General features: G+C 41.4%; 1 protein-coding gene across 1 annotated transcript in view; it reads right to left on the bottom strand.

Moving 5' to 3' along the window:
• The window catches only part of ATP8A2 (ATPase phospholipid transporting 8A2), a 695753-nt gene that overhangs the window by 332521 nt on the left and 335944 nt on the right, over positions 1 to 27288 (bottom strand). Inside the window, exon 25 of the mRNA XM_055244084.2 lies at positions 6827 to 6999. Within this exon, the coding sequence (XP_055100059.2) occupies positions 6827 to 6999 (173 nt within the window). The remainder of the gene's footprint in view (positions 1 to 6826; positions 7000 to 27288) is intronic.

Here is a 27288-nt window from a genome sequence, read left to right as displayed (position 1 = left end):
TACTAAACAGAGGAGAATATGTTTGTCCCAGCAGGGACTAAGCTACTAGTCATCTCTCTCTGACACTAAGCCAATTCATCTTACTTTCTGAGTCTAAAGCTACAAGCCCTTTTGCAAATTTCTGTGTTGCTTATCCTTGAATCCGTTATTGTTTTATGGAAATCATCAAGTGTCTTTGCAACTATTCATGTAAAAAACATTGTTAACCTGACTATCCATCAATTAGGAATAAACTAATTACTGTGTTTTCATATAACAGAACACCATTATGCTTTTAAAAAACAAATTTGACATAGAAACTGTGTATAACCTTTAACTTTGCACATTGTAAAAGGTGTAACCTTTCATCCAATGAAAAGTATTTTCACAGAAGGAGATCAAGACTTCACAACCAATTGTCAACAGTGCTAATCTCTAGTTGGGGGGATTGTGAATGCCATTTTCTTCCTTCTTGTTTATCTGTATTTTCTAATTTTTTATAAAAAATATAAATCACTCTTACAGTTAGAAAAATAAACCCAAGAAGTCTTTTTAAACATTCAGGGTGTCCACTCTGCCTTTTTCTGTCTCCTGTTTTCATATCTATGATATCACAGCAGGCTTATACATGTTTATCTTTGAATCTATCCTGAAAGACAGAAGTCTAAACATATCAGAGAAAATAAATGATGCCTTTGGAAACCCTTAATTTGCACATCCCGTGGAAATCCCTGCCGCGGTGTTTTCCTTCCACTCCGTCTCTTGCCCAGAGACCTGAAGCCGTAAATCACATCTGCTAATGAGGCAGTGCCCAGCGGCCCCCGTGTCACCTGTATTTGCTGGGGACTCTGATAGGGCCATCACTAACGTCCTCACAGGGGGTCACTGATGATTCTTTCATGACTCTTTTCCTGACGAGACAGTCACTTTTAAGATTTCTGAGTGTTCTCAAGAGGTCAAAGTCCTCTCCCCTGGTAGTCTGTGCTAGAGAATTTATCTCCATTTGGACAAAAATAAAGACCTTCAAAGAAAAAGGGAAAATGAGAAAGGAGGAAGAAAGAACAGAGAACTCTTTCTTGAACATATTGAAAATGGTTTACACATTTTCCACATAACTTTTACCCCTTTGGAGAATGACAAATCCTACAAGACTTTATGATTTCTTGAATAAGTCTAAACATATAAGACAGTTGAAAAATATGTGAAAAGCAAAACTTTTGTGCAAAACTGTATTATCAGTAATAAATGTGTGACAATGAATTAGCTGACACAGCCAACTGTGTGACTTAAGAGCATAGGCCCTGATATTATTCAGATAGAACATAAAATGCTATCTCTTCCACTCCTAGCTGAGACCACAAACATGATATAATTTTTCTGAGGCCTTTATTTCCTTATTTATAAAACTAAATGCAACACTGAAAAGGATAAACAAATTAAGAGATTTTAATGTTTGACCTCAATTTAATAATGAGCTTATATGGTTTAATTTCTCTGAAGGTCCCCTAGATATAAAACCATGCTTGCTAATGCTGTCAAAAGGCCCTGGCACTGTGGCTCATGCCTGTAATCTCAGCACTTTGGAAGGAGGAAGCAGGAGGATCACTTGAGCCCAGGAGTTTGAGAGCAGCCTGAGCAACATAGCAAGCCTCCATCTCTACAAAAAATTTTTAAAAATTAGCCAGGCATAGTGGCATGCTAGTCCCAGCTATTTGGGAGACTGATGCAGGAGGATTGCTTGAACCCAGGAGGTCAAGGCTGCAGTGAGCTGTGTTTGTGTTCATGGCACTGCACTCCAGACTGGGTGACAGCGCATGACTGTCTCAAAAAAAAAAAAAAAAAAAAAGAATGTCCTAGATGCGGTTGGATGTACAGATCTGGAGCTGAAGTGAGGGGCCATGCTGGACAAGCAGATGGCAGAAGTTGTCTTCCCAACCCTGACTGCTCTTTAGAATCAACAGGTAACTAAGGAGAAGAGAGGTGGCATGGGGAGTTTGTAGAATTTCTAGAGTTCTGATTTTATTGCTCTGAGGAAGGGCCTGGGAATCAGACTCTGTTTTTGTTTCCACAAACATTTCATTTAAAATAACAAAACTTCTGCTCAAAGGATTCATTTTTTGTAATCAACAAACATTTCATTCAAATGAGTGAACTTTCATTCAAACATTTCAGTTTTTTAATTCAACAAACATTTCATTTAAATGGATGAATTCTTTTATTCATTTATTTATATTTTACTGAGGTAGAAATCACATAAGATAAAATTGACCATTTTCAATTGAGTGGAATTTAGTATGGTCACAATGTTGTACAATTATCCCCTGTAGCCTGTTCCAAAGCACTTCGTCATCCTCAAAAGGAAATCCCATACCCGCTGAGCAGTCACTTGCCGTTCTTCCTCCTCCCAACTCCTGGCAACCACCAGCCTGCTTGCTGGCTCTGTGGATTTGCCTATTCTGAGTATATCATAGGAATGGAATCATATAATACGTGGTCTTTTGTGACTGGCTTCTTTCACTCAGCCTGTTTTCAAGCTGCATGCACATTGTAGCACGTCACTATTTTTTTTGTGGCTCAATAATATTCCACCGTATGGATTCATATATGGGTTTTTTTCCAATTTGAGGCTACTGTGGGCAGTGCTGCTATGAACATTACGGACATGAACATACAAGTATTTGTCTGAGTGCCTGTTTTTAATCCTTTTGAGTGTATACCTACCTAAGAGTGCAATTTCTGGATCATATAGTACTTTCCAGATTTAGCTTTTTGAGGAAAATATGTTTTTAAAAAGTTCTCAGCCGGGTGCAGTGGCTCATGCCTGTAATCCCAGCACTTTGAGAGGCCGAGGTGGGCAGATCACGAGGTCAAGAGATCGAGACCATCCTGGCCAACATGGTGAAACCCTGTCTCTACTAAAAATACAAAAATTAGTTGGGCGTAGTGGTGCGCGCCTGTAGTCCCAGCTATTTGGGAGGCCGAGGCAGGAGAATTGCTTGAACCTGGGAGGTAGAGGTTGCAGTGGGCCAAGATAGCCCCACTACACTCTGGCCTGGCGACAGAGCAAGTCTCTGTCTCAAAACAAAAAAACAAACAAACAAAAAACAACAACAAAGAAGTTTTCCAGATGATTCCATATGAAGCTGGTGTTGTGAGAAGTCACTAATCTATAAGATGAATGAGGCCATCTGACACATTAGATGGAAGGCACATGGGGAGATATGGAGTGGGAACACAATAGGACCAGAGGTAAAACCTTGGGAAAACAACATTTCACAGGCAGCCAGAAAGCCCATAAAGGAGACAGATAACTAAGAAGAAGAGAAAGGTGCCACAGAAGAAAAAGAGAACCCCTCAAGGGAAGAGCCCTCAACACCAGATGCTGAAAGGATCTGAAAATCAAGAACAAAAGGGAGTCTGCTGCATGTGGCCAGATGGAGACCCGGCTATGCTTTCTTCACTAAGTGCCGGGTTTCAAGGAATTGGGATGTATGTGAGATGCAAAGGAACAGAGGCAAATACAATAACATAGTCTCTTATTCACTATTTGCACTTATACACCAAAGACCGTGTCTCCTCTCTTTATTCATCCATGACACTAGGAATTTGCAATGTAAATGTCACAATACTTGCAAGCCCACAATAAAAACCTTGGACTGGACCAGTTTACACTTCAACAAATTACGTGGCAACACCCCTGCCAGATACAAAGTAAACTGTACTGGAGTACTGACTATATATGACCTCTCTAGGATTTTAACCATATGGAAAATATTTGGGTACAGAAATGCATAATTAGCAAATTGTTTGATTCTAATTTGAGCAAAATATTTAATAAATTCTTGCATTCCCTTCTTTTTGCTGCCTAAAATACTGTTTTAGTTTAAAGGTATTTATTTCTATACAACATCACCAATCTCTGAATCAATATTGATAGGAACATACTTCATGATTTCATAGACCAGTTATTTTCTGAAAAAAAAATTACTTTTTTCATTATTAGAGAAATAGGTAACTCTCATAACTATTATATTTTGAAGATGAAAAGTGAAAATTAAGGTCAACTTTATGTTTGAAGCCACAAATTAAATTTAGCTTAAGTTTAAATTTTCAATGAATAGTAAGTACATTTGAAGTGTACAAGTGTTTTTTTTCTTTTTTTTAAGTACATGTTGATTTTTTTAAAATCTGAAGTATGAGATCAGCCAAGAAATGTCTCCAAGAGCAGGAAAATGATGCAGTATCCTAAATTCCCTTTTTCAATTAATGCTTCCATTTTGTAGACTAACAGCATTTAATTTGAAATTTCCTCTTTCTGTGCCAATTCCAGTTTCAACTCCCCTGAGAAGTCTTCAAGCATACGGCCTATGAGACACACAAAGCACTGTGAAGCAGTCACAGCAAGAAGGGGAAGAAGGTGTGTGTGTCTGTGTGTGTGTGTGTGTGTGTGTGTGTGTGTGTTTTAGTATCAAGCACCCGGCAAGAAAAGAACATTTTCCTGTAAACCCTTACAGGCATTCCTGGATCTCCCCTGAGAATCCAACGGACTCATTTTGATTTCCCTCTTAAAAACTTATAAGGTTTTAGCGTGTTTGCATTGGGTTACAGTTTACCCGACTTTTCCACATTGTTATTTGTTTTTGTCCACCAGCAATTCAGGGGGATGACCCCTTGATCAACAGGGCAGTGGCAGGCAGAAGTGGCTGACTCCCATGACTCACGGCTCTGAGGTAGAGCAGTAACAACCTCCAGTGTGGAGAAATTCATAAAATCAGGTACCCACCTACTCAGCAGCTTTACAATGTAAAACAAAGGGAAATTTATGAATAAAAGTATTTCCCCACCATTCTTTCCATCCTTCTTTCCATTTGCATAGCCCTAATCTAAACTGCTCAAATAGAATCCAGGAAAGAAAGCACAGGATTAGCTACTTTAAAATGAGAGCTCATTAGCTATGACACCAAAAGCACAAAGGAAAAAGACAGATAAACTGGACTTTGTCAAAATAATTTTGCTGCAAGTAATACTATCAGGAAAGTGAAAAGGTAACCTAAAGGGAGAAAAACTGCAAATCATCCATCTGATGAGATACTTGTATCCAGAGTAGCTAAAGAACCCTTACACCTCAATAATAAAAAGATAATCCAACTTAAAAATGGGCAAAGTATTTGAATAGGCATTTCTCCAAAGAAGATATACAGATGGCCAATAAACACATAAAAAAAGATCAACATCATTAATCAACAGAAAAATTCAAACCAAAACTACAATGCGATACCACTTCACATCCACTAGGCTAACTAATCAAAAAGATAGCTAGTGACAAGTGTTAGCATGCGTATGGAGGAATTGAAACAATCACATATTGCCAGTGGGAACAGAAAGGGTGCAGCCACTTTGGAAAACCATCTCACGGCTCCTCAAAAGGTTAAACATGGAGTTACTGCATGACCCAGCCACTCCATTTCTAGGTACATACCCAGGGGAATCAAAAAACCTATGTCCAAACAGAAGCTTGCACATCAATCTTCACAGTAGCATTACACATAACAGTCAAAAAGTGTGAAAAACCCAAATTCTCATACACTGGGAAATGGATAAACATGTGGTACGTCTAAACAATGGAATATTACTCAGCCATAAAAAGAAGGAAGTACTGACACATGCAACAACAGGGATGGAGAGAAGTCAGAAAAAGAACAGGCTAATTAGAAAGACAAGTGAGTAGATGATTGGTTGTTTGGGGTGGGGGTGAAGGCATGCAGGAAGATGGGATTAACTGATAATGGATACAGGAGTTTCTTTACGGAGTGATGAAAATATTCTAAAATTGGTTGTGATGATGGTTATATAATTTTGTGAATATACTCAAAGGCAATGAATTGCTTTCAGTAGGTGAACTGTATGGTACGTGAATTGTATCACAATCAAGCTATTCGAGGAAAAGAGAAGGAGGCCATCATGAAACCCAGAAGCAGTGTATTTCACTTTCAGGTGCTCTGGCCATTGCTCCCTGCACCAGGTCCCTCACAGCCACACCAGGTTTCCTGACTTAAAGGTACAACAGACTTGTCATTCATTGTTTCAAACACATTTGAATTTGTCCTCATCCCCATGGTCCCTGAATATCCTGTAACCATAGGCACAAAACTGACACGCATTTCCACTACCAATGCTCCACTAGCCGGCCCCTCCAGCTCTCTGTGAACCTTGGTGACCACTCATCTTTCTAGTGGTTTATTGTCTTTATAATTCTGTCTGACTTTCAAATTTCTATCAGAACTAGACCTCCACGTAGCTAGCAGCCAATGGAGTGTAACAATCCCCCACCACTGCCAATTGAAAAAAAAACCTTCCCAGGAAGAGAAGAACCTACAAAGATTCCTGGTTAGATCTTACCATAAAAATTGCTATCACATGAACCCGACCAAAGCTCCTCCTTAACTGAAAAGAAATACCCCAACAAATGCCAGAAAAGAAGCATCGAAGCCCCACACGTCTTGGAAGTTGAGCTCAGACATGTGCAGTAGGTTGGACCCCAGTAATTTCTCAAAGGGGCTTGAGGCAGTGTTTTTCCAATTTATCTCCCATGGTGAATGTGACTGGAAGCCCTGGTTCTTACTCTTTTTATCTTCTCAAAAGAAATAAACAAAACGAAAATGTAAAAACCACTAACTGCCTCTGCAAAATCTGTGCACCAATAGTTAAAAATAAATTTGTATTTTTGTTTTGCCTTTTTTAGATACAAAACTTTAAACCTAGAATTCCCATGCATCCATTTCTTTTGCATAAACACGGGATACAGACACAGCAGAGCGTGAACTGTGCACAGCCTGCACTTTCCTACCTGCAGCATATGACTGCTTTGCACGAGAGTGCCAAATCCAGGAAACTCCTCCGGACTTCGAAGGACAGCGCGTACTTCAGGGTGTGGCCATCGATGATGAGGGCCACGTCATTTTCCTTGCCCAGCAAATTCCCAAGGTCAGTGCAGTGCTGAGTAATGGCTGCCCTTGTGGCCTGAAACAAGAGTACAGGGGAAAATTGCATTTTTTGTGTGTTTAATACCAAAAACAAAATAGAATTCAAAATTAAGTTTCTTGAAATGAGAACACACCCATTCTAATATAAATATACTAACAGTTCAGATTTGCACATTTATACATTAAGATTTCAATGAAATGCCCTCTGGGTCTGTTTTATGGGTGCAAACATCTTCATAGTGAGATCTGTTTGAAATTTACAATAATCCACTTCTTTACACTACATACACGTTATTCTTGGTGCCCCTAGAATAGAAAACTCCATATAAACAAATGTGCTTTTTGGGGAAAGACAGCATTATTGGAACTTGAATGGCAAACATTAACATTTCTCAGTTTGCACAAGATAATCTTTAAAGCATCCAAAAGATATCAAGGGACATAAAAATACAACAAAATATTAATTTTGAATCCTGCTGAGATCTTCAGATTAAACCATTCTCTCCATGCATTGCCAGCATAAGAAATAAGCTCATCATTTTTCCCATGTTATAGAAAGTATCTAATCAAGTTAAACTGCCAACACCTACCAAAACACTACTACCAGCCTTAAAAGCATCTTGGTGTAATGTCCATTATCACATGGAATTAAAGCACAATAACATTTTTTAGATTAAAAAAAAAAAAATGGGCTGGGCACAGTGGTTCGTGCCTGTAATCCCAGCACTTTAGGAGGCCGAGACAGGAGGGACTGCTTGAGCCCAGGAGTTCAAGACCAGCCTCAGCAACATAGAGAAACCCCATCTCTATGAAAAAATTTAAAAATTATCCAGGCATAGTGGTGCATGTCTGCTGCATGTCTGTAGTCCCAGCTACTCTGGAGGCTAAGGTGTGAGGATCGCTTGATCCTGGAAAGTTGAGGCTGTAGTGAACACTGAACACACCACTCCAGACTGGACAACACAGTGAGACCCTGTTTCTTTAAAAAAAAAAAAAAAACAGACGTTCTTGTTTTCACAGTGAATTTATGACTATGAACAGGATATCTCACTCAAATATAAGAATGTAATTTTGGGCTCATAAAAAATATGGTTTAAGTTAACCGGGAAGCACAGAATTCTGCTGAAATTATTCTGTCTGGAAGACGACTATTAAGTAACATTCATATGCAATTTATTATATGATAAGGTAAATTACAATCTTAAAGAAATATGTTTAATGAACAAGAATCCTTCTACCTCTAGTAAAATTGAGGATCAGCTACTATTAAAAAGTGAGAAACAGGTTCCAGAAAACTGTCTTATTGTTCAGTGTTTATTCTCAACAAGTGACTTTTGACAATTTAATAAAGATTTATTTAAGAAAGATGTAGTCTAGAGCCCTGCACTGTGGTCAGATGGCCTGGGTTCTAGTCCAAGCTCTCTACTTGCTACCTCTGACCTTCAGCAAAGACACTTAGCCTCTTTAAATTGCCATTTTCTCATGTGTAAAAGGGAGCTAAAAACTTCATAGCACTTTTCTTATGAACAAATAAACTAATCAACGTAAATTATTTAGCACGGGGCTTGGCATGCAGCAAATACTCAGTAAAACCCATTCTTCTTCCTCTATTTATTCATCAAGAATTTCCCCTATCTGGGCTAGGTGCAGTGGCTCATGCCTATAATCCCAGCACTCTGGGAGGCCGAGGCAGGTGGATCACTTGAGGTCAAGAATTCAAGACTAGCCTGGCCAACATGACGAAAACCCATCTGTACTAAAAATACAAAAATTAGTCGGGCTGTGGTGGCACACACCTGTAATCCCAGCTACTCAGGAGGCTGAGGCAGGAGAATCAAATGAACCTGGGAGGTGGAGGTTGCAGTGAGCTGAGATTGCACCACTGCATTCCAGCTTGGGTGACAGAGTGAGGCTCTGTCTCAAAAACAACAACAACAACAAAAGAATTTTCCCTATCAAGGAAAATACACATCTCTTCTACTTCAGGCAGTGAACACATGCCATCATTAGCAATTCCTTCTTTGTTGATGTAATACAGGCACACCTCATTTTATTGTGCTTCACTTTATTGTGCTTCACTTTATTGTGCTTCAAAGACAATTGCATTTCTTACAAATTGAAGATTTGTAGCAACCCTGGGTCAAGCAAGTCGATCAGCACCATTTATCCAACAGCATAGGCTCACTTTGTGCCTCTGTGTCACATTTTGGTAATTCTTGCAATATTTTAAACTTCTTTCTCATGATTATATCTGTTATGGTAGTCTGTCATCAGTGACCTTTGATGTTACTATTGAAATTGTTTTGGTACACCACGTCAAAAGCATGGTGCACCATGTCAAAAGAAGATAGGCCAAAAGCTAGGCCTCTTGCACCAGTTAGCCAAGTTGTGAATGCATAGGAAAAGTTCTTGAAGGAAATTAAAAGAGCTACTCCAGTGAACACACAAATGATAAGAAAGCAAAACAGCCTTATTGCTGATATGGAGAAAGTGGTCTGGAACCACAACATTCCCTTAAGCCAAAGCCTAATCCAGAGCAAGACCCTAACTCTTTTCAATTCTATGAAGGCTGAGAGAGGTGAGGAAGCTGTGTTAAGTCTGAGGCTTAGCAGAGATTGGTTTATGAGGTTTAAAAAAGGAGCTGTCTCCACAACATAAAAGTGCAAGGTGAGGCAGTAAGTGCTGACAAGGAATCTGCAGCAAGTTCGCCAGAAGATCTAGCTAAGATAATTGATGAAGGTGGCTTCACTAAATAACAGATTTTCAATGTAGATGAAACAGCCTTCTATTGGAAGAAGATGCCATCCAGGATTTTCATAGCTAGAGAGGAGAAGTCAATCCCAAGCTTTAAAGTGTCAAAGGATAGGCTGACTCTTGTTAGAGGCTAATGAAGTTGGTGACTTGAAGTTGAAGCCAATGCTCATTTACCGTTCTGAAAATTTATGCTAAATCAATTCTTAGAAATGGAAAAACAAAGCCTGGCTAACACCACATCTGTTTATAGAATGGTTTACCGAACATTAAGCCCACTGTTAAGACCTACTGCCCAGAACAAAAGACTCCTTTCAAAATATTACTGCTCACTAACAATGCACTGGGCCACCCAAAGCTCTGATGGAGACATCATTGATGAATGAATGTTGTTTTCATGCATGTTTATCTAATATCCATTCTGCAGCCCATGGATCAAGGAGTCATTTAGAGTTTAAGTCTTATTATCTAAGAAATAGATTTCTTACTACCGTAGATAGTAATTCCTCTGATGGGTCTGGGCAAAGTAAATTGAAAACCTTTCAGCAAGGATTCACCATTTTAGATGTCACTAAGAACACCTATGATTCACGGGAGGAGGTCAAAAGATCAACAGGAACAGGAGTTTGGAAGAAGCTGATTTCAACCCTCATGCATAACTTTGAAAAGTTTGAGACTTCAGTGGAGGAAGTAACTGAAGATTTGGTAGAAACAACAGGGGAACTAGAATTAGAAGTGGAGCCTGAAGATGCGACAATGTGCTGCAACCTCGTGATCAAACTTGAATAAATGAGGAGTTGCTTCTTATGGATGGGCAAAGAAAGTGGTTTCTTGAGGTGGAATCTACTCCTGGCGAACATGCTGTGAACATTCTTGAAACGACAACAAAGGATTTAGAACATTACATAAACTTAGTTGATAGAGCAGCAGCAGTGTTTGGGATAATTGATGCCAATTTTGAAGGAAGTTCTACTGTGGGTAAATGCTATCAAACAGCATCACATGCCACGGATAAATCTTTTGTGAAAGGTAGAGTCAACAGATGCAGCAAACTTTATTGTTGTCTTATTTTGAGAAATTGCCAAAACCATCCCAACCTTCAGCAACCACCACCTTGATCAGCCAGCAGCCATCAACGTCATGGCAAGACCCTCCACCAACAAAAAGATTATGACTTGCTGAAGGCTTAGGTGATTGTTAGCATATTTTAGTAAAAAGTATTTTTAAATTAAGGCACACACATTGGGTTTTTTAAAGACATAGTGCTGTTGCACACTTAATAGACTACAGTACAGTGTAAACATAACTTTTATATGCACTGGAAAACCACAAAAAAAAAAAAGATAGTGCGACTTGCTTTATTGCAGTATTTGCTTTACTGCTATGGACTGGTCCCAAATCTGCAATATCTCTGAGGTATGCCTGCAATAGACAAAACATTAATAGAATAATGTTCTATGCATAAAAGTTAAATGGACTTTTATTAAAAACAAAGAAGCCAGGCATGACGGCTCACGCCTGTAATCCCAGCACTTTTGCCAAAGAGGGAGGATCACCTGAGGCCAGGAGTTCAAGACCAGCCTGGGCAACAGAGTGAGACTCTGTCACTACAAAAAAAAGGACATACAGGCACAAAATTGGCCAGGCATGATGGTGCATGCCTGTAGTCCCAGCTACTCAGAAGGATGAGGTGCAAAGATTGCTTGAGCCCAGGAATTGGAGGCTGTGGTGAGCTATAATCATGCCACTGCAGTCCAGCAACAGCTTGTCTCTAAAATAAATAAAGAAAACTTTATACTTTTTATTGTCAATTAGCTTTGTAATCCTGAATCTCAGACAAGCATCCTGAAAACATCTATGCCTTCCTTATCTAAAACAACAGGCTGCCCTTTAGAATTTGGGTAGAGAGAAAAAAATTACCCTGACCTGGGGAAATGCCGGCTTGGCAGCCTGGGTGTGTTCACCAGGAAATTCAGGTAAGTCTGGGAAATTCTAGAGGGGGTGCCTGCCAGGGGTCAGTGTCTGAAGGACAGAAAAACCTCCTGAGAAGCACGTCACCAAAGAGATGAGACAAGGTACACAGATTTGGCCCAGGGAGAGCATCCAGGTGCTACAGTAGAGGCCCAGTCTAGCTCAGTGCCTTTTAGCCCCATGGGCCTCCCCACTGGACTTATGTGTGGATCCAAAGAGGGAAAGACTGAGGAATAAAAATCTCTGAAATGTGGAGCCCATTGCCTGTGGCTTTTTGTAAGAGGGCACAGCATAAATGGAGACATAGATGCTCATCTTAGGAAGGCAGCTTTCTCCAGTTAGGGTTATTTCTGCAGCACACATGAGGATAGACTGGATGCCAATACATGGTTCTTCTTCCTTGGCAGGAGGAGAGGGACTAGCCTGGCCAATGTGGTAAAACCCAGTCCTTACTAAAAATACAAAAAATACAAAAAAATTAGATGTGCATGGTGGTGCACGCCTGTAATCCCAGCCACTTGGGAGGCTGAGGCAGGAGAATTACTTGAACCCAGGAGGTGTAGGTTGCAGTGAGTCAAGATTGTGCCACTGCATTCCAACTGGGCAACAGAGCAAGACTCCATCTCTGAACAACAACAACAAAAACCCAAAAATTAGAAAAGTGTGGTGGCACACCCTTGTATTTCCAACTACTCGGGAGGCTGAGGTGGGAGAATCACTTGAACCTGGGAAGCAGAGGTTGCAGTGAGCCAAGATCATGCCACTGCACTTCAACCTGGGTGACAGACAAAATAAATAAATAAAATAAAAATAAATAAATAAATGAGAGAGACAGACAGACAGAGAGATCTGAGGGATGTCTCTCTCTGACCTCTTGGTGGGCTATTCAGCCTTACTGGTACACTTTGAGTTATATTTTGCTTGAAAATGACTGGTTCTCGATCTCAATCCTGCTTACTCTTCCATTCTCTTCTCCCTGCCCTTCATCTGCTCAGATACACTCCTTTGCCTCTGGGATTGAAATCCTTTTCCTACCACTAAGAGCTCTCCAGGTCCATCCTTCTAACGCCACCCTTGACGTGTCTCCAGCCTCTACTTTGAGTTTAATTCCCGCACTTTCCATGCCCACTCGGCAATAATCTTTGATCAAACCCAGACAAGCTGGGTTCACCACACACATGTGGTGGAATATAGGTCCCTTCTGTGCAGTTCTCAAGCGAGCCAATCGAAGGTATTACTATCACAAACAGTTCCTTATTCTCAAATGGACTATGATTCAAGAGTCTATTTGTAAGGTAGTTATTGGGCACTTAGAATCCATTTTCCCAGAGGAACGATGTTACAAATTATGGTTGGATCCCAGGGCCTGTTAATGCCTATTTAGTCCAGTTGCAAAAATTTATACTACAGTCTCTTATTTTAATAAAAAGCCAATTACTGAAAGTTACAATGGACTTAGCTGTTATAAGGGGCATAAAAAGTCGGGGCTGGAGGTTTCATACCCAGAAAGATAAAAAATATTCCAAAATCTTTAATTAGTATTTTGCTTTTAGGTGTTAATATTAAACTGTATATTTCTAGCTTTTGGTGCATGTTCTACAATTGTATTTTCCTTCACAATTAAACAAACGCACAATTTAATGTCGAAAGTGAGTGATTGCTACTGACGACTGTCCCCTACCTTTTTCCCCAGTTTTGTTCTCCTGTGAACTTCACATTTCTTAGCAAGGTCAGCATGGCCTTTGCATTCCCAGTTTATAAATTAAAATTATGTAATCACCACATACAGTACCACCTTATAATCTCAGGAGATGTTGTATATCTGCTGATTCATAGAGGATCCTCAGAGGTTCATCTGGTGAGCCCTGAAAGACGGTGGAAGTGCAGCCCTGCTCAACCTAGGAGTACATAGGATCCGAAAGGTGGTTCCACTGTTAATCACTCTGGATTTAATCAACAAGCCAGGAGAGATGAAAATTTCTAGAACCTGGATGCATTTCTAACAATTTGCAGATGGCACGAGTCTGTCTTCAAAACTGAATGGTTCCAGCACCACTGAAATCTGCACAGGCAGGAGCCGTCTTCCTCCGTCAGCTTGACAGGGCCATGAGGGACTTCCTAGACGCCATGGAGCAGCAGCTGCTGCAGCCCTCACTTTGATGTCCTGCAAATTCCAGTGGGCTCAGAGCTGACCATGCCCAAAGCAGATGGTTCAAGTTTCATTAGCAGCACTTCAACCACACCATGCTTAGCCTTCCAGTTCCAGAGCAGAGTCCCTTCTCCTGAATTAACTGGGCTAGTGAGTATCTAATGATAATGCTCTTTCTTTATCCCACACATTCAATGCTTTTTCTTCCCCTCTGTGAATCTCTTTCTCCTGTCCCCTGTCGACCATCAGGTGTGTCTTTTCTCACCATCGCCCTCACCCATTCTTCAGATCGTTCCCTGCCCAGCCTCCCACACCCAGTGCAGCTGCAGTCACCATTTCCCTGCCACTTTCATATTCTTTTTACTATCATGTTCATTTCCAACATAATCACACCTCTTTCTTGACAGCACTAATGCTCTCCATGCTTTTGTATTTATAGAACTTAATGAGTGTAAATGGTAAAATTCAAAGCACAAATATAGCAAATCCACTTTGGGCTAACAAAAGCTGCCAAGGCTGAAGCCGAAGTAATTACATAAGGCCTCCACTCTGGCAGCTGCTGGCGGCAGGTAAAGCTTGTACCTTTTTGCTCTGAATATTGCTTTGTTCCAATCTAGGAATATCCCTAAATTTAAAGTCCATAAGTAGATAAGAGAAATTTCTGTTAAATGTATAACATTTCAAGGACTACCTATAATAATTCAAATATCTCACAGGCATGAAGCAAACATTTTCAAGAGATGTTTGGCTTCTCACCTGCAAGCACCCAGGTGCCAGTCCGGTACCCTCAGGTTATCTTTTCCCACTTACCCCATGACATATTTCTCTACACTGGCCATCCCTACCTCCCACAAAATGTTTCTATTCCCCCCCAAAAAAAACTTTTATCCTTCTCAGAATAAGTCAACCCAATTTATTGAATTCACACTAGCATGTAAGCCTCTACAGAAATACTCTTTTGTTAATCATCTTTATTAACTGACATACAATAAAGCTGACCCATTTTAAGCGTACGATTCAACAAGTTTTTCCTACAGAGTCAGGTAACCCCGGCCACAATCAAGATACAGAACACTTTCATCATCCCCAAAGTTCCCTCCTTCCATGCTGCAGACAAGTCCCTTCCCTCACCCCAGGCTCTGCTGGCCCTGCTGACCTTTCATCTACCTCTTTTTACTACAGTTTGGCCTCTTCTAGAATGTTATATAAACTGAATCATAGTTTGCAGTCTTTTCTGTGTGGCCTATTCACTTAGCTTGATGCTTTCAGATTCATCCAATATTAACGCACATGTCAATAGTTTATTATTTCTGTTGCCAAGCAGTATTCAATGTATGAACATAGCACAATTTGTTTAGGTGTTCACCCATTATTGGACATTTGGATTGTTTCCACTCTGAGGATATTATGAATAATTCTTCTATGAATCTGTGACTGGTCTCTGTGTAGACTTATGTTTGTATTTCTCTTGGGTAGAAAACCCAAGATTGGAGTTATCCAGTCATACCACACATACAGACACACACAGAGCAAGTGCACATTTAACCTCCCAGAAACTGTAAGACTGTTTTCCAAAGTGCCTGAGTCACTGTGGATTCCCAGGTGAGCTCTGCCACTATTCTTCATGCTCACAAACACCTGCATGCTCAGTCTCCTCAATTTTAGCCTTCCAGTGGGTGCGTAGTATTAGATTTAGTAGTTTTAATTTGCATTTCCCAAATAACCAGTGGTGTGTTGAAGACCTTTTAATGCTTAATCAATGAACTGAATTTCTGTTTGCTGAGATTTCAAGACACACACCGTGGGATCATTCCAGAACACCAGGGACATACTGTGTGCATGGGCTTGCCTTGTCTAAGAAGCTCTCTTGCAGGGTAGCCAAGATACTCTAATTTTAGTTTCTTCCTTTAAAAAAAAAAAGTCACAAATTTCTTAAAAACCCACATTCTCCTGAAGAAGCATCCCAGGCAGTGGTAGAGGACAGATTTAGGAAGTGAGATGCATAAGAGAAAACTGGTCACGCTGTCGATGACCAAGTATCATTTAGAAGAAAGAGACTATTTATGCACTCAGGTTCCAGAGCCTAGAAAGTCTGAACACTATTAATTACTAGTATTTACTGAAAGAAAATTTGACTAACAGTTGTGACAGGGCTCAAATCATTGAGGTTAGGAAAAAAAAACTCTGAAAATATTTACTGTTTTCATTTCTCGAAAGATATTAAATAGCAACCCTAATACAGTTAATTTATTTTTCCCCCAAACTAGATTTTTATTTTAGAACCAGGAATCCTCTTATATGCTAAACAAACAAATTCTTGAATAGCTGTTAAATCTCTCAAAAATAATGTGTATGTTTTAAGAAGCATTTACTACTTGACTGTGGATCCTTTTTGTAATTTTTTAAAACATGGAATTCTCCTCAAAATAGATGTTGAATTTTCCATAAGAAAATTATTTCAAAGTGTGATCTTCCCACAAGAAGAATGTGAAATCAGCATTTGCAAGCCACCACTCAGCTATGTATAAAATGACCTCCATAATCCCACGGAACAGTTGCTTGTCACACCATTTGCCCAGAGTGGATCTCTAGAAGTCACTGTGTACTTCAGGGACACAATGAATCACTGCCACATTTAATATCATCACTCTAACTAGGAACAGTTTTACTATGAACACAATAACCTTAGCTTAATTGCCTGACCTTTGGGGATTAACATTTTCAACTTTAACATATTAATGATATAGCTATTCTGCTTACTATTTCTAAAGTCTCCTTGATAATTGGAAAAATTATAAAGGGCCCAAACTGAGCACAATGGAGATTACATTTACAAATGAAAAATGAAACTACTGGATAAATTATTTTCTAGACAACTTAAGTTTACAAAGAGCGTTTTTAATGAACTATGTGATTAAGTATATCAGGTAAATTTTACCAAAGGAAGATAAAGGGTTATTAATCTCATTAAGATCTTTATTCGGCTCACAGTGACAAATGTTAATATACGTTCTGTCAGCATAAGCAGCACATAAGTGGTACAGTCATTACAATTCTTGAACTACTTATCTGCTTTAAGATAAAAACCAGTTTCTTAAAAGACGTGCTAAAACTTTTAAAGCAAACCTCACAGATGCTGTATAAGAAAATGAACATGGTAATCTCAACTTAATTATTTAACTTCCTGACTCTTGGAGATTTAAACTTAAAACTTCAATATTTTGAAGACACAGCCACCGCACTTACTGTCTCTAAAGTCCCTTTGACTCTTAGAAAAATTATGATGTGCCCAGGCTGTATTTAGTCTTGTGCAAACAGCAAATGAAAACAGTGACAAATTTCTGAAAGAGAAATAGTGAAGGAAGATCATTTAAAAATATTCTAAATGCATGTGTGGCAGCTGCAGTCTGTGCAAACTGGCAGTGAAGATCATCGCCACAGGACCAAAATGGGAGCACAGGCTCACATTTGGAACCTGCTGAAGCAAAGGTGCCAGACAGAAAGGGCTGAAGCTGAGCTGTCCCCCACAGGCTCCCAGGCTGCAGGTTAGCCCACAGGGCGTGGTTCTGGAAAGCCCTGCCAGCAGGACCTCCTCAGTGCTCCCTGAATCAGCAGGCACTGGGGAGTACAGAGAGAGTTATATGAGAGAAAAGAACAGCTGTCTACAAATCCTCTGCTACATCAGGAAAATATCTCATGCTTACATAGGACACTGTTACCACATTTAAAATTGGAAATACTTTCTACACGAGAGTCTCCAGTTGGTAATGGCAGTGGCGCACTCTATTATACACAAACTTAAAAAATCAGTAAATGAAAAAAATAAGCAAAAAATGTAGAAAACATCTCATTTCCACAGTGGCCTCAGCACTGAAGATACAGTGAGGAAGAAGTCTCATCTTCTCCCTGACACACACACCTGGCCGAAAGGCTTCCGGCTGTGTAGAACCTGTAACCAACTAGGGTGGGTGAGGGTGGGCTTTGGGGTAGGCTGGGGCTCTCCTCACCATTCTTTATTCTACACAGAATGGCAAGGAGTGAAGGTCATGGAGATAGATGTTAACACTGAAATACAGAGCAAGAAACAAAATCCTGTAATTAACTCTTAGGCAGGAAGGGCCTATAATGTGCACAGGATCCTAGAGGCCCAAGAGTTTCAGAATGAAACAGTGACACAGCAACACAAAACAGCCAAAGATCACCGCATGTCTGGCTGTTGGGGCAGTGAGTATCCCAGGCCTGTAAAGTATGGTGAGCCACAGGCTCATGTCAGGAAGGTGCTGGAGGGTGGGGACTCTGGCAGGCTGGGAAGAAGCACTTGGACTTCATCCCAGAGTCTACAGGGAGCTTGTGAAGGTTTGTATGGATAGAAATAGCATACTTGAATTTTTATTTGTAGATCACCCACCAACGTATGGAAGATGGATTGGAACAAGGACCCAGCCAGTTAAGGAGGCTTAGAATGCTGGGAGCCTAAGCTCTGCCCGTGGTATCACCTCTGCCTGCGATAACAGACAAAACCAAGAAGTGTATTTACTAAACAGAATAAACAGTGCTCGGTGAATGGTGAGAGGACCAGAGAGGAAATGGGGATAAGTAATAGGCGTGTGGCCAGCAGAAAAAGGAGCCAATCTCTAAGAAAGCAACAAGCAAGGAACTGGGGAGGGGTGGGGACCAAGTGACCGCAGATCAGAAGTCGCTGAGTATCAATGCTGTGGAGAGAGAGCTGGCTCTTTGGTTTAAGAGCCGCCTACTGCTCCCCGCGATGGCAGTGGGAAGGCCTGCTGGGATGGTGGGGGATCAGGAAGCTTCTCTAGGCCCTGGAACACCCAGAGCTGCTCTCTAGGGACACTGCTGTGCCTGGACAGCCTGATGAGAGTCACTTCCACCACTATGCCCCCGTTAGCGTCTGTAAATTTCAAATGAACATCCGGCAGCTGTCACTTGCTCTTTGTGGATCATATAGCCTTTCAATCAACGCTGGCTGAAGAATGGAAAAAGAGATCACCTGGGTCATTTCCTTACCACTCCCACTGGGTGAAAAAAGCAAACAAACAAATCACCTAGCAAACAGCAGGTGCTAAAGAAATGCTTGCCACCCCTTGTTTGGGGACTATCTGCTGCCTCCTGAACTCCTGACCCCAGCCAGAGCACTCTGCTCATGGCCGCTGTGGGCCATGTGCTCTCCTCTGCTCCGCGACTCCCTTCTTCATTGGGGCCGTGACAAGGGCCTTCTGATGACATTTTGGAAAGTATTTGAGACGTTAGCTTTGTGGGCCATTCATACAGTCAATAAGCAGTCATGAAACATCGACTATAGGAACACAGCTGTGCACAAAACTCCAAAGGCCCAGCTCTCCATGGGCTTACACATTAGTGAGGGGACAGATGCTACACAAATAAAAACAGAACACGGTGTCACGAGCTGTTAGAGCCGTGGATGAAAACCAAGCGGAGTTTAGGAAGCAGGATTCCGTCAGAATCCTGGGCATTCAGAGCCGCAGTCAAGAAGACTGAGACCTGCCTGAGGGCGGAAGTAGAACAGTTTGTACTTCAGTGCACAAAAGGTCCTGATGGTGAATTTGAGTGGCCAGGAAATACAACCAGTAGGTTGACAAGAGGTTAATTGTTCATCCCATTAAAAGAAATATTTTTAAGCCAAAATTTAAAAGCCAAGAGATTCCACAAGAAAACTCTGTTATCTAGCTTCTCTTGAAACATTACAGTGTCTGGGAGTTCTGAGCCCATGTTCCCACTGAACTTGTTACCCCTGAGAAATAAACACACATGCTCTTGGCCAGGTGCTTCCCAGTGTCTACTGCCTCCCTGTCACTGGGATACTGAGTGTCACTGTCATTTAGCATGTACTGCTTGTTTTTTTCCTCTGGACCCACCTCCGCATTAAAAGTTAGAATAAAGATGACCAAGGCAGCTATAAGTTTCTGGTTTGGAGACAGAGGTCTCCTTGGAGCACTGCATCATGTTCCTGCCTCACAGGCCCATGCCGCATCCGCTCCTCATGAGCCCTATTCTCTGTGATTTCCAACAGGACAAAACTCATCCCAAATAGTAGTCCAATCAGGCATCCCAAATATAGCGTGCCCCAAACTGAGGTCCTGGTCCCCTCCCTCCCAAGCCTGCACAGCCCTGCGTGGAATAGTTATGGAACACCACCCAGAGAAACACAGCAGTGAACACTTCTGTCTCTTTCAGTCCAGGACAGCTCCGTGATTCCAGGTATTCACACCAAGAATATCAGAATCATTCTTCCTTTCTGTCATACCCCATATATTCAATCAATCAGCAAATAATGCCACCTGTGCCTCTGAAATGCATCTAGACCCTGACCATATCTCACCAGGCCACTACTAGGGTCACCCTCCCTCACCTGGACCATCAGAGCAGCCTCCTGAACTGTCCCTGGGCCTCCACCCAGCAGAGAAACCCTGCTACCATGGAAGGCAGGTCCTGTCACTGCATTCAAAGTCCTCCAAAGCTTCTGGTCTCTATCTGAATAAGAACCAAGTGCCTTCTGATGGCCGGCGAGGCCCAGCACCCCTCTGACCTCGTCTCATGCCAGGGCCCCAACTAACTTTCTGCTTTTCTTCTAATCGGCTGACCTGCTGCTCCCTTGCATCCATTCTCCCAGATTTCCATGCGGCTCACCCCACCCCAATGTGGCTTCTTAGGGAGGCCCTCCTGAATGCCCCCATTTAAAATTACACTTCCCCATGCAAACTCCTTATTTCCCTTTCCTCCTTTATTTCCCTCGGGGCATGTACCATGTCTGTCTTCTACATCTTTTACTGACACATTTTGCTCACTGTCCACCCTCCCCACTAGAGAATCAGCTGCAGGGGCCAGGATTTCCTGGCTGACTCTTTCACGATTGTATCTTCAGGGCAGAGGGCACAGCCTGGCTTGCAGAGTATATTCAAATCTTTACCGAATGAAAGAATGACATAAAAAAGGTAAAGATGGGAAACAGGGAGTCCAGTTCAGAGACTATGCCAACACCCATATATCTAATCGGCCTGGACGGAGGGAGCAGCAGGACTGAAGCCTTTACAGAAGCAAAGGGGACTGGGCTTGATAACTGAGTGTGAGGCCTGGGCAGGGGCTGTGTCTAAGGCTGTCACATCCAACTACAGCTTATCAGCCTTCACGGAGATGAAGGAGGCCAGGGGCCGACAGGATAGGAGGGGTTGGGGAGGAACCACAAGCAGGAGGAGTCAATTTTTAAGCAGGTTAATTAAATGAGTTGATTAATCTATACATTAATACATTCTTCTCAGGTATAATTCAAAGCCTAATAAACTGTTCCAAGACAACTTTCAAGGTTTAAATTATTTCTAAATGTAATAAGCCCAAGACTCAAAAGAGCTCAAATTCTCTCAGTATATACACTACAGGTTACACTCCATCCTCCAGAACAAAAGAAAAGTTACAAACACCAGGAATATGTGGGAAGTGATGATTTGCAGAAGACCAGAGAGTCCCCAGTGCTTGAAACTATGTGGAGAACAAAAAAAAAGAGAAGTGGCTCTGTTTTCCAGACTTACATTTAATAGGTTCTAAATCCAGCACAGATTTGACCTTTGCTTTAAATAGATTTTCTTGGAGAGGAGGGAAGAAAACATTGATTCATCCGAGACTCCTGAACGACCTACTGTTCATATTACTTGGAATAAAGTCTGCTTTAAATCAGAATTCTTGAGACACAGAAATAAATATACCAAGAGGTTTCTAATTTTGTGCTTTCACCAACTGATTATTTTCATTCACAACAGCGGACAAACTCGATATGGTCTTTCCATGGAGGCCAAGCAGAGCACACGGCAGAACCAATCAGATCAATGCAACCAGGCTCAGACTTCAGCTTGTCTTGAGATCAACACTTCCAATTGAAAAAATAAGAGAAGTATGTGAAATGGAGATGACTATTCAGGGCTTTCCAAGGCCTGAGTTAATTTAGCAACATTTGAGGAATAAAGGAAACGCAGGAGCAAAAATATTTCCAGTAAGACTGAAAAAGGTTAAACCAGAATCATTCACTACTAGGACTGTTCACACAGTAAATAAACCTGAAACATACAAACTCCCCACTCTGCTAAGCACAGTCAATAAGATCAATATCACACACTCAAGGGCTAACAGGCTGGTTAATACTATCATCCTGGGCGGACGCCTTTTTATTATATCTTATTCGTTAGCAATTTTGTTTCCTCTCAAACCTTTTAAGCATCTCATTGTTCATTTTATATCACAGTCATAAGACAGTTGGAGAAACAAATAAAAATAGAAATCAAATAGAAATCTGCTTTACTATTTGATTCTCTTTAAGGAAGAAATATGAAAATGTACTTTGTGTTTGTGTACCATGCAAATAAATGACCCAAGGGCACCAGGCAGGTAAAAAAGATATGCCAGGACATTAGGAGTAGTGAGGACTTTGGCCAGTTGGAAAGTGCCTGCCCCCACCTAACGATATTCACAGTGCTGCCCAAACAAAACACCACTGCAGGCTAAACTTGGCCTTCTTGACCATCAATTTGCCACAAAATCAAGAATGACTAGAGACTCATAATAAAAAAAAAAAAGGAAATGATGGTTTGGATAGCATTTTGTTGTTGTTGTTGAAACTCTGAACGACACTTGAACAGGCTTTCACAGAAGCCACCATTTGTAATTCCACATGGCTCCTACCACCCCCTACTGGTTAGAGGAAAGCAAGGGCATCCTGGCACTTCAGTTGAGATGAGAATTCATTCCTGCCAACCATCATTTCAGAACTCTAATGACAAGAATAAAATACAAATGTGTAGACTGAAACCCACAGAAGTATTAGTCCACACACATAAAACTACACAGAAAATCTAGTAGAATTATATGACTCTACTACGAAATCACGCATTTTAAGAAACTTACGTGTCTAGAACACTAACAAGCAAGAGGACCAACTGCAGTCCACAGGGACAGTGGTGATGTAGGAACTGCATACAAATCGCTCGCTACAGTCTCAACCACAACCTCACCTTGGATGTTGCAGCTGCTACAGGCTTCATGTCTAAGGGCAATGTGCTAACGTGAGGCCCCTCCTTCCAGGTTGTTTCCTGGTCTATTTCATCCTATACACCATTACTAAAATAACCTCAAATTGTAATATCAGCAAGTCATTCTTCTGTTTATAATCTTTCACTCTCTCTGTATATCTTATCAAATGCAATACTTTGAGATCCAATTAATGCTTACTTTCTGGGTTTGTTTTATGTTTTACATTATTAAAGCTTTCAACCTTTTATGGTAAATGACCACAGAATCTCTCCCTAATTGCATGAAGAATTTTTTCCTGAAAACCCAAAGCAAGCGTATTAGGTGTAAAAGAAAGCCATAAATGTATGCGAAACCAGCCAGAAGGGAACTGGCTTATACTGCAGGCCAACCCTGAGCTCCAACCCCTGTGAGAGCACTACCTCATAGTCCTAAAAGTAATCTACCCACCTGGGGGCAGGCGGGGTGGGGAGTTCAGCGGACGCTTTAATGTTGTTGTAAACCAATACACATACGTGAATCCTCAGGGCAGGGCCTAGCCATACAAGAACTTTGGGGAAAGACATCCTGCAGCTGAGAACCAGGTTCAACATTCTTCAGGCTGTAACTCAATCGGCCAGCCTGCAGAAACTCAGCAAATAACGGCTTTCTGGAGAAAGCGAGCAGAGAAGCCTTCCAGAGAGTCAGTGGTGTGCCCCATCAAGAGAAAATAACTCTCAATAAAGGAGGTGGGGAAAATTACTCTCGTATGAGCTTTAAGAGTCTTCATGACAGATGAGGAGAACCGTGGCCAATTAAAGCAGTGCACCAACTAAGAAAAACAACTGCTGGGAAGCGTGCCAGGCTGCTCCAGCCTCTCATGCTGGAAGGTGACTGAAGTCCCAGACTCAGACTCGGGGGAAGGATTTTATGCCTGATTATCATCTCTCAAAACTATAAGGTGTTTGCAGAGGAGGGGGGAGGCAGGATCCGATTAACAGGGAAACCCACAATAAGAGTGGAGGGTCAAGAAGATGGGCCATGGCAATGGAGTGCAGCTAACAGATACCAGCAACTTCATGAAAGCTGCATGGCACTTCTTACTACAAAAAAGAGTCTGAATTACAGAGAATGGTGATCGCGGGGTTTTTGTCTGCTTTTTGGTTTTTTTTTTTAATTTTGCTTTTCTTCCACTATAGTTATGCACAGAAATGGATACACAGTAATTTTGTTTCTATCTGACACGTTTTTCTTCAGTGCATCAGCCAAGGACCATGGTGCTCTCTCAGCCTGGGTTCTAGTCCCACACCGTCACCCGACGGGGACCCACCACTCTATCAGTTACAGGGCAAACCAGACCACATCCAAGGCAGTCAGTCCCAAGCCTTCCTTTGTTCTCAACTATTTTCAAGGACAGATAAGAATGGAACAAACCACTGAGGGTTGTTTCCCACCCCCAACAACATCTAAGATGATCATTTTCACACATCTTTGACACATAAACCATTTGGAGGTGTTTTCAAAGAGTTGTCTGTTTTGTTTTGGTAGAGAGAGGGAGCTAAAAAGAGAAAAATTAAATACTCATATCTAAGAAGGAGGAAACAAACCTGTCCACAAGTTCAGACTCCCTCTATTTCTCTTTTCCCACCAGGAGCCATTTTTTGTTGTTGTGGGGGCAGCCATTCCTGTAATCTGCCTGGAGACGTCTCAGCCCAGCTCCCTGCCTGCACATTTCCCTGCGTGGACTGAACAAGAGGCACCAATGCCCTAACCCCACAGCGTCAGGACTGGAGAGTACACACAGCACGTGCCATCATCCGGAATTATATACCTGCCAACTCCTGAAGAGTGTGGAAAAATTAAAGTAAACACTAAGGGGTAGGCAAACATTTAATTTTACCCTCAATATGGGAAACATCTTCTAAAACGTTAACATTAATCCCAAAATCACTTTCCAGTGCAGGAGAAGCTCCAGGCTAACAAATTAAAAACATTCATTTTCATCATATCCAAACTGGAGTCATGGGAGAGGGAGAGACAGTCAAGCATGCCAGGTGTCTGGACACTCCCTACATCCTCAATATTGTCAAGTCTGTTTCCTTGAACCCTGATTTTTCTTAGCTTTCTTTTTTCTAAACAGTTCCCCAACCCCTTCAAAGACTTTTCTCCAGAAAGCCATTCTAGAATTTCTAGTTTTCCTAGAGGACCTTCTAAAAAGAATTAGTCACTTCAATTCCAATTGTTTCCCTCTCTTCAGAAAAATATACTGAGCTACACTGTTTGATTGAGTTGTCTGCAATTAGAATTCTTTTGGGCAGGGAGTGGGAAGCACCTTGACCCAATTCAACCTGAAGTCCTCCATGCTATTTAAATATACAGTGTCCCTTTTATAATATCTCTAAAAGAAACCAAGCATCCACACCAAGTACAACCTAAACCCAAATGCCAGGAACTGGCAGGCCTGGGCCGCTGAGATAAATACAAACATGGTTATAGAGGGCACCTTGATGGCAATGGCAAAAGCCTCTCACTTTGCTTTCAAAGAGACTGACGTACAAGGAGCCTTAGGATGACATGAGCAGTTAGCTATGAAGGCTACAGAACACTCCAGAACATTCCTTCTGTTTTCTTCACTCTATCTCTCCACGTTGTTCTCCAAATTTTCAGCATTGCATCCATGATTCTACCACCCTGGTCTCCATGATCTTCGTTTCTGCTTCCCTTGAGCCATGGTGTCAGTTTCCCAGGGCTGCAACAACCAAGTACCATGAACTGGGTGGCTTAAAACAACAGAAAAGTACTCTCTCACAGCTCCTGGGGCTAGAAATCTGAATTCAAGGTAGCCACACTCCCTCTGAAACCTGTAGGGAGGATCTTTTCCTAGCCCCTTCCCCACTTCTGGTGACTGGCTGCCAATTCCTTAGTACACAGCTGCGGCTAACTTCCATCTCAGCCTCCATCATCACATGGTGATCTCCCTATATGTGTGCATCTCTTCCCTCTTCTTAGAAGAACATCAATCAGTGCATGAAAGCCTCAACTTACGAACTCATCTTAACTAATCTGCCATGATTCTATTTCCAAATCAGGTCACATTCTAAGATACTGTGGAGGGGGGTTTAGGACTCAACAACTCAACATATCTTTTCAAGGATGCGATCCAACCCACAAAAGCCACACAATTAGCACAGTCACACCCAAGAACATAGAGCATGAAATTTCTCTCCTGTTCAATTTCTGCCCACACTTCTTGTTTTGCAAAAGTGTTTTGTTCTAGAAGCTACTGTGAATCACTCTAGACTGGTATTCCTCAGCTTAACCCACCTCTCCAACCACCTTGAACTTCATGAAGACTGATGCTGTCTTAATCCCCTTGACCTCCTATTTTTCCTAATCCACAATCAACAATCTATGTTCTCAACTCAATCTACAGAGCATCAAAGGAGAAAGACACTGACAATATCAACTGGTCTCTTCATGTCACTAACCTGGAATGGGCCCAGGGTGGTATCCTTCACCCAGGCCTGTCCAGATCATCCTTAACAATGACCACCTTTGTTTCAGGGCACTGATTCATTATTTCGAAATAACATATTCAAATATTTACTGTGTGCTAGTAGACATTTAGCTTATGTTCAGGTGTCTATGGTATACAAGATTAATATAATCCCTAAACTCCAAGAATTGAAACTATGTGAAAAATATGAACACATAAACATGTAGTGCTGACAGTCGTAAGTGTCATGGCCACCATACAAACAGTAAGAAAACTACGCTTACCTTGAGGAAGACCTAACACTCAAGGAAGTCAAATCGCATTATCTGCCCCAAAGTTTATCCCTGGCCTTCTTCTAATGCTACATGGCTGCCTGGGTGATAACATTCTATTGCAAAACCTCAAACACTACTTCTGGTGGCTGGCTTCCAAACCCAGTCTCAATTTTTTCTCTGTGCTTACAACCAGAATGTCCTGTTACCATTTTTTATCAGGATGTTCCAGTAGTATAGAGAATTTAATAAGTCCAAAACAAAGCCTATCATCTTGATTTCCAGTATTTCCCTCTTTCTGCCTCTAGGTTAATGTTGCCACCATTCTCTCAACCATTCAAACCCAGAATCCTACTATCTTTTACAAGCCTTCATTCTCCTTCATCCTATTGCCTTCCTCCCATTGCTTACCTGGTTTCCAATTGTGATTTTAAAATTATAACTAGAAGCCTTTATTTCTGTTGTCTCCCTAATTTTTCCATTATCATATTCTTGATTCATGTTGTCATTAACTCACAGTGATTACTGTAAAGACATCTTCACTGGGTTGTCTTTCTTTGCCCCTGAAGCCCAACTTATAAATAACCTGCATTTTTGTAGCATGTTACAGCTTACTGCATGCTTGCACATACATCACTTTCCTCCGCACAGCAGCCT

The sequence above is a fragment of the Symphalangus syndactylus genome, chromosome 15 (assembly GCF_028878055.3).
Source record: "Symphalangus syndactylus isolate Jambi chromosome 15, NHGRI_mSymSyn1-v2.1_pri, whole genome shotgun sequence".
Lineage (NCBI taxonomy): Eukaryota > Metazoa > Chordata > Mammalia > Primates > Hylobatidae > Symphalangus > Symphalangus syndactylus.
This window is presented reverse-complemented; position numbering and strand designations above follow the sequence as displayed.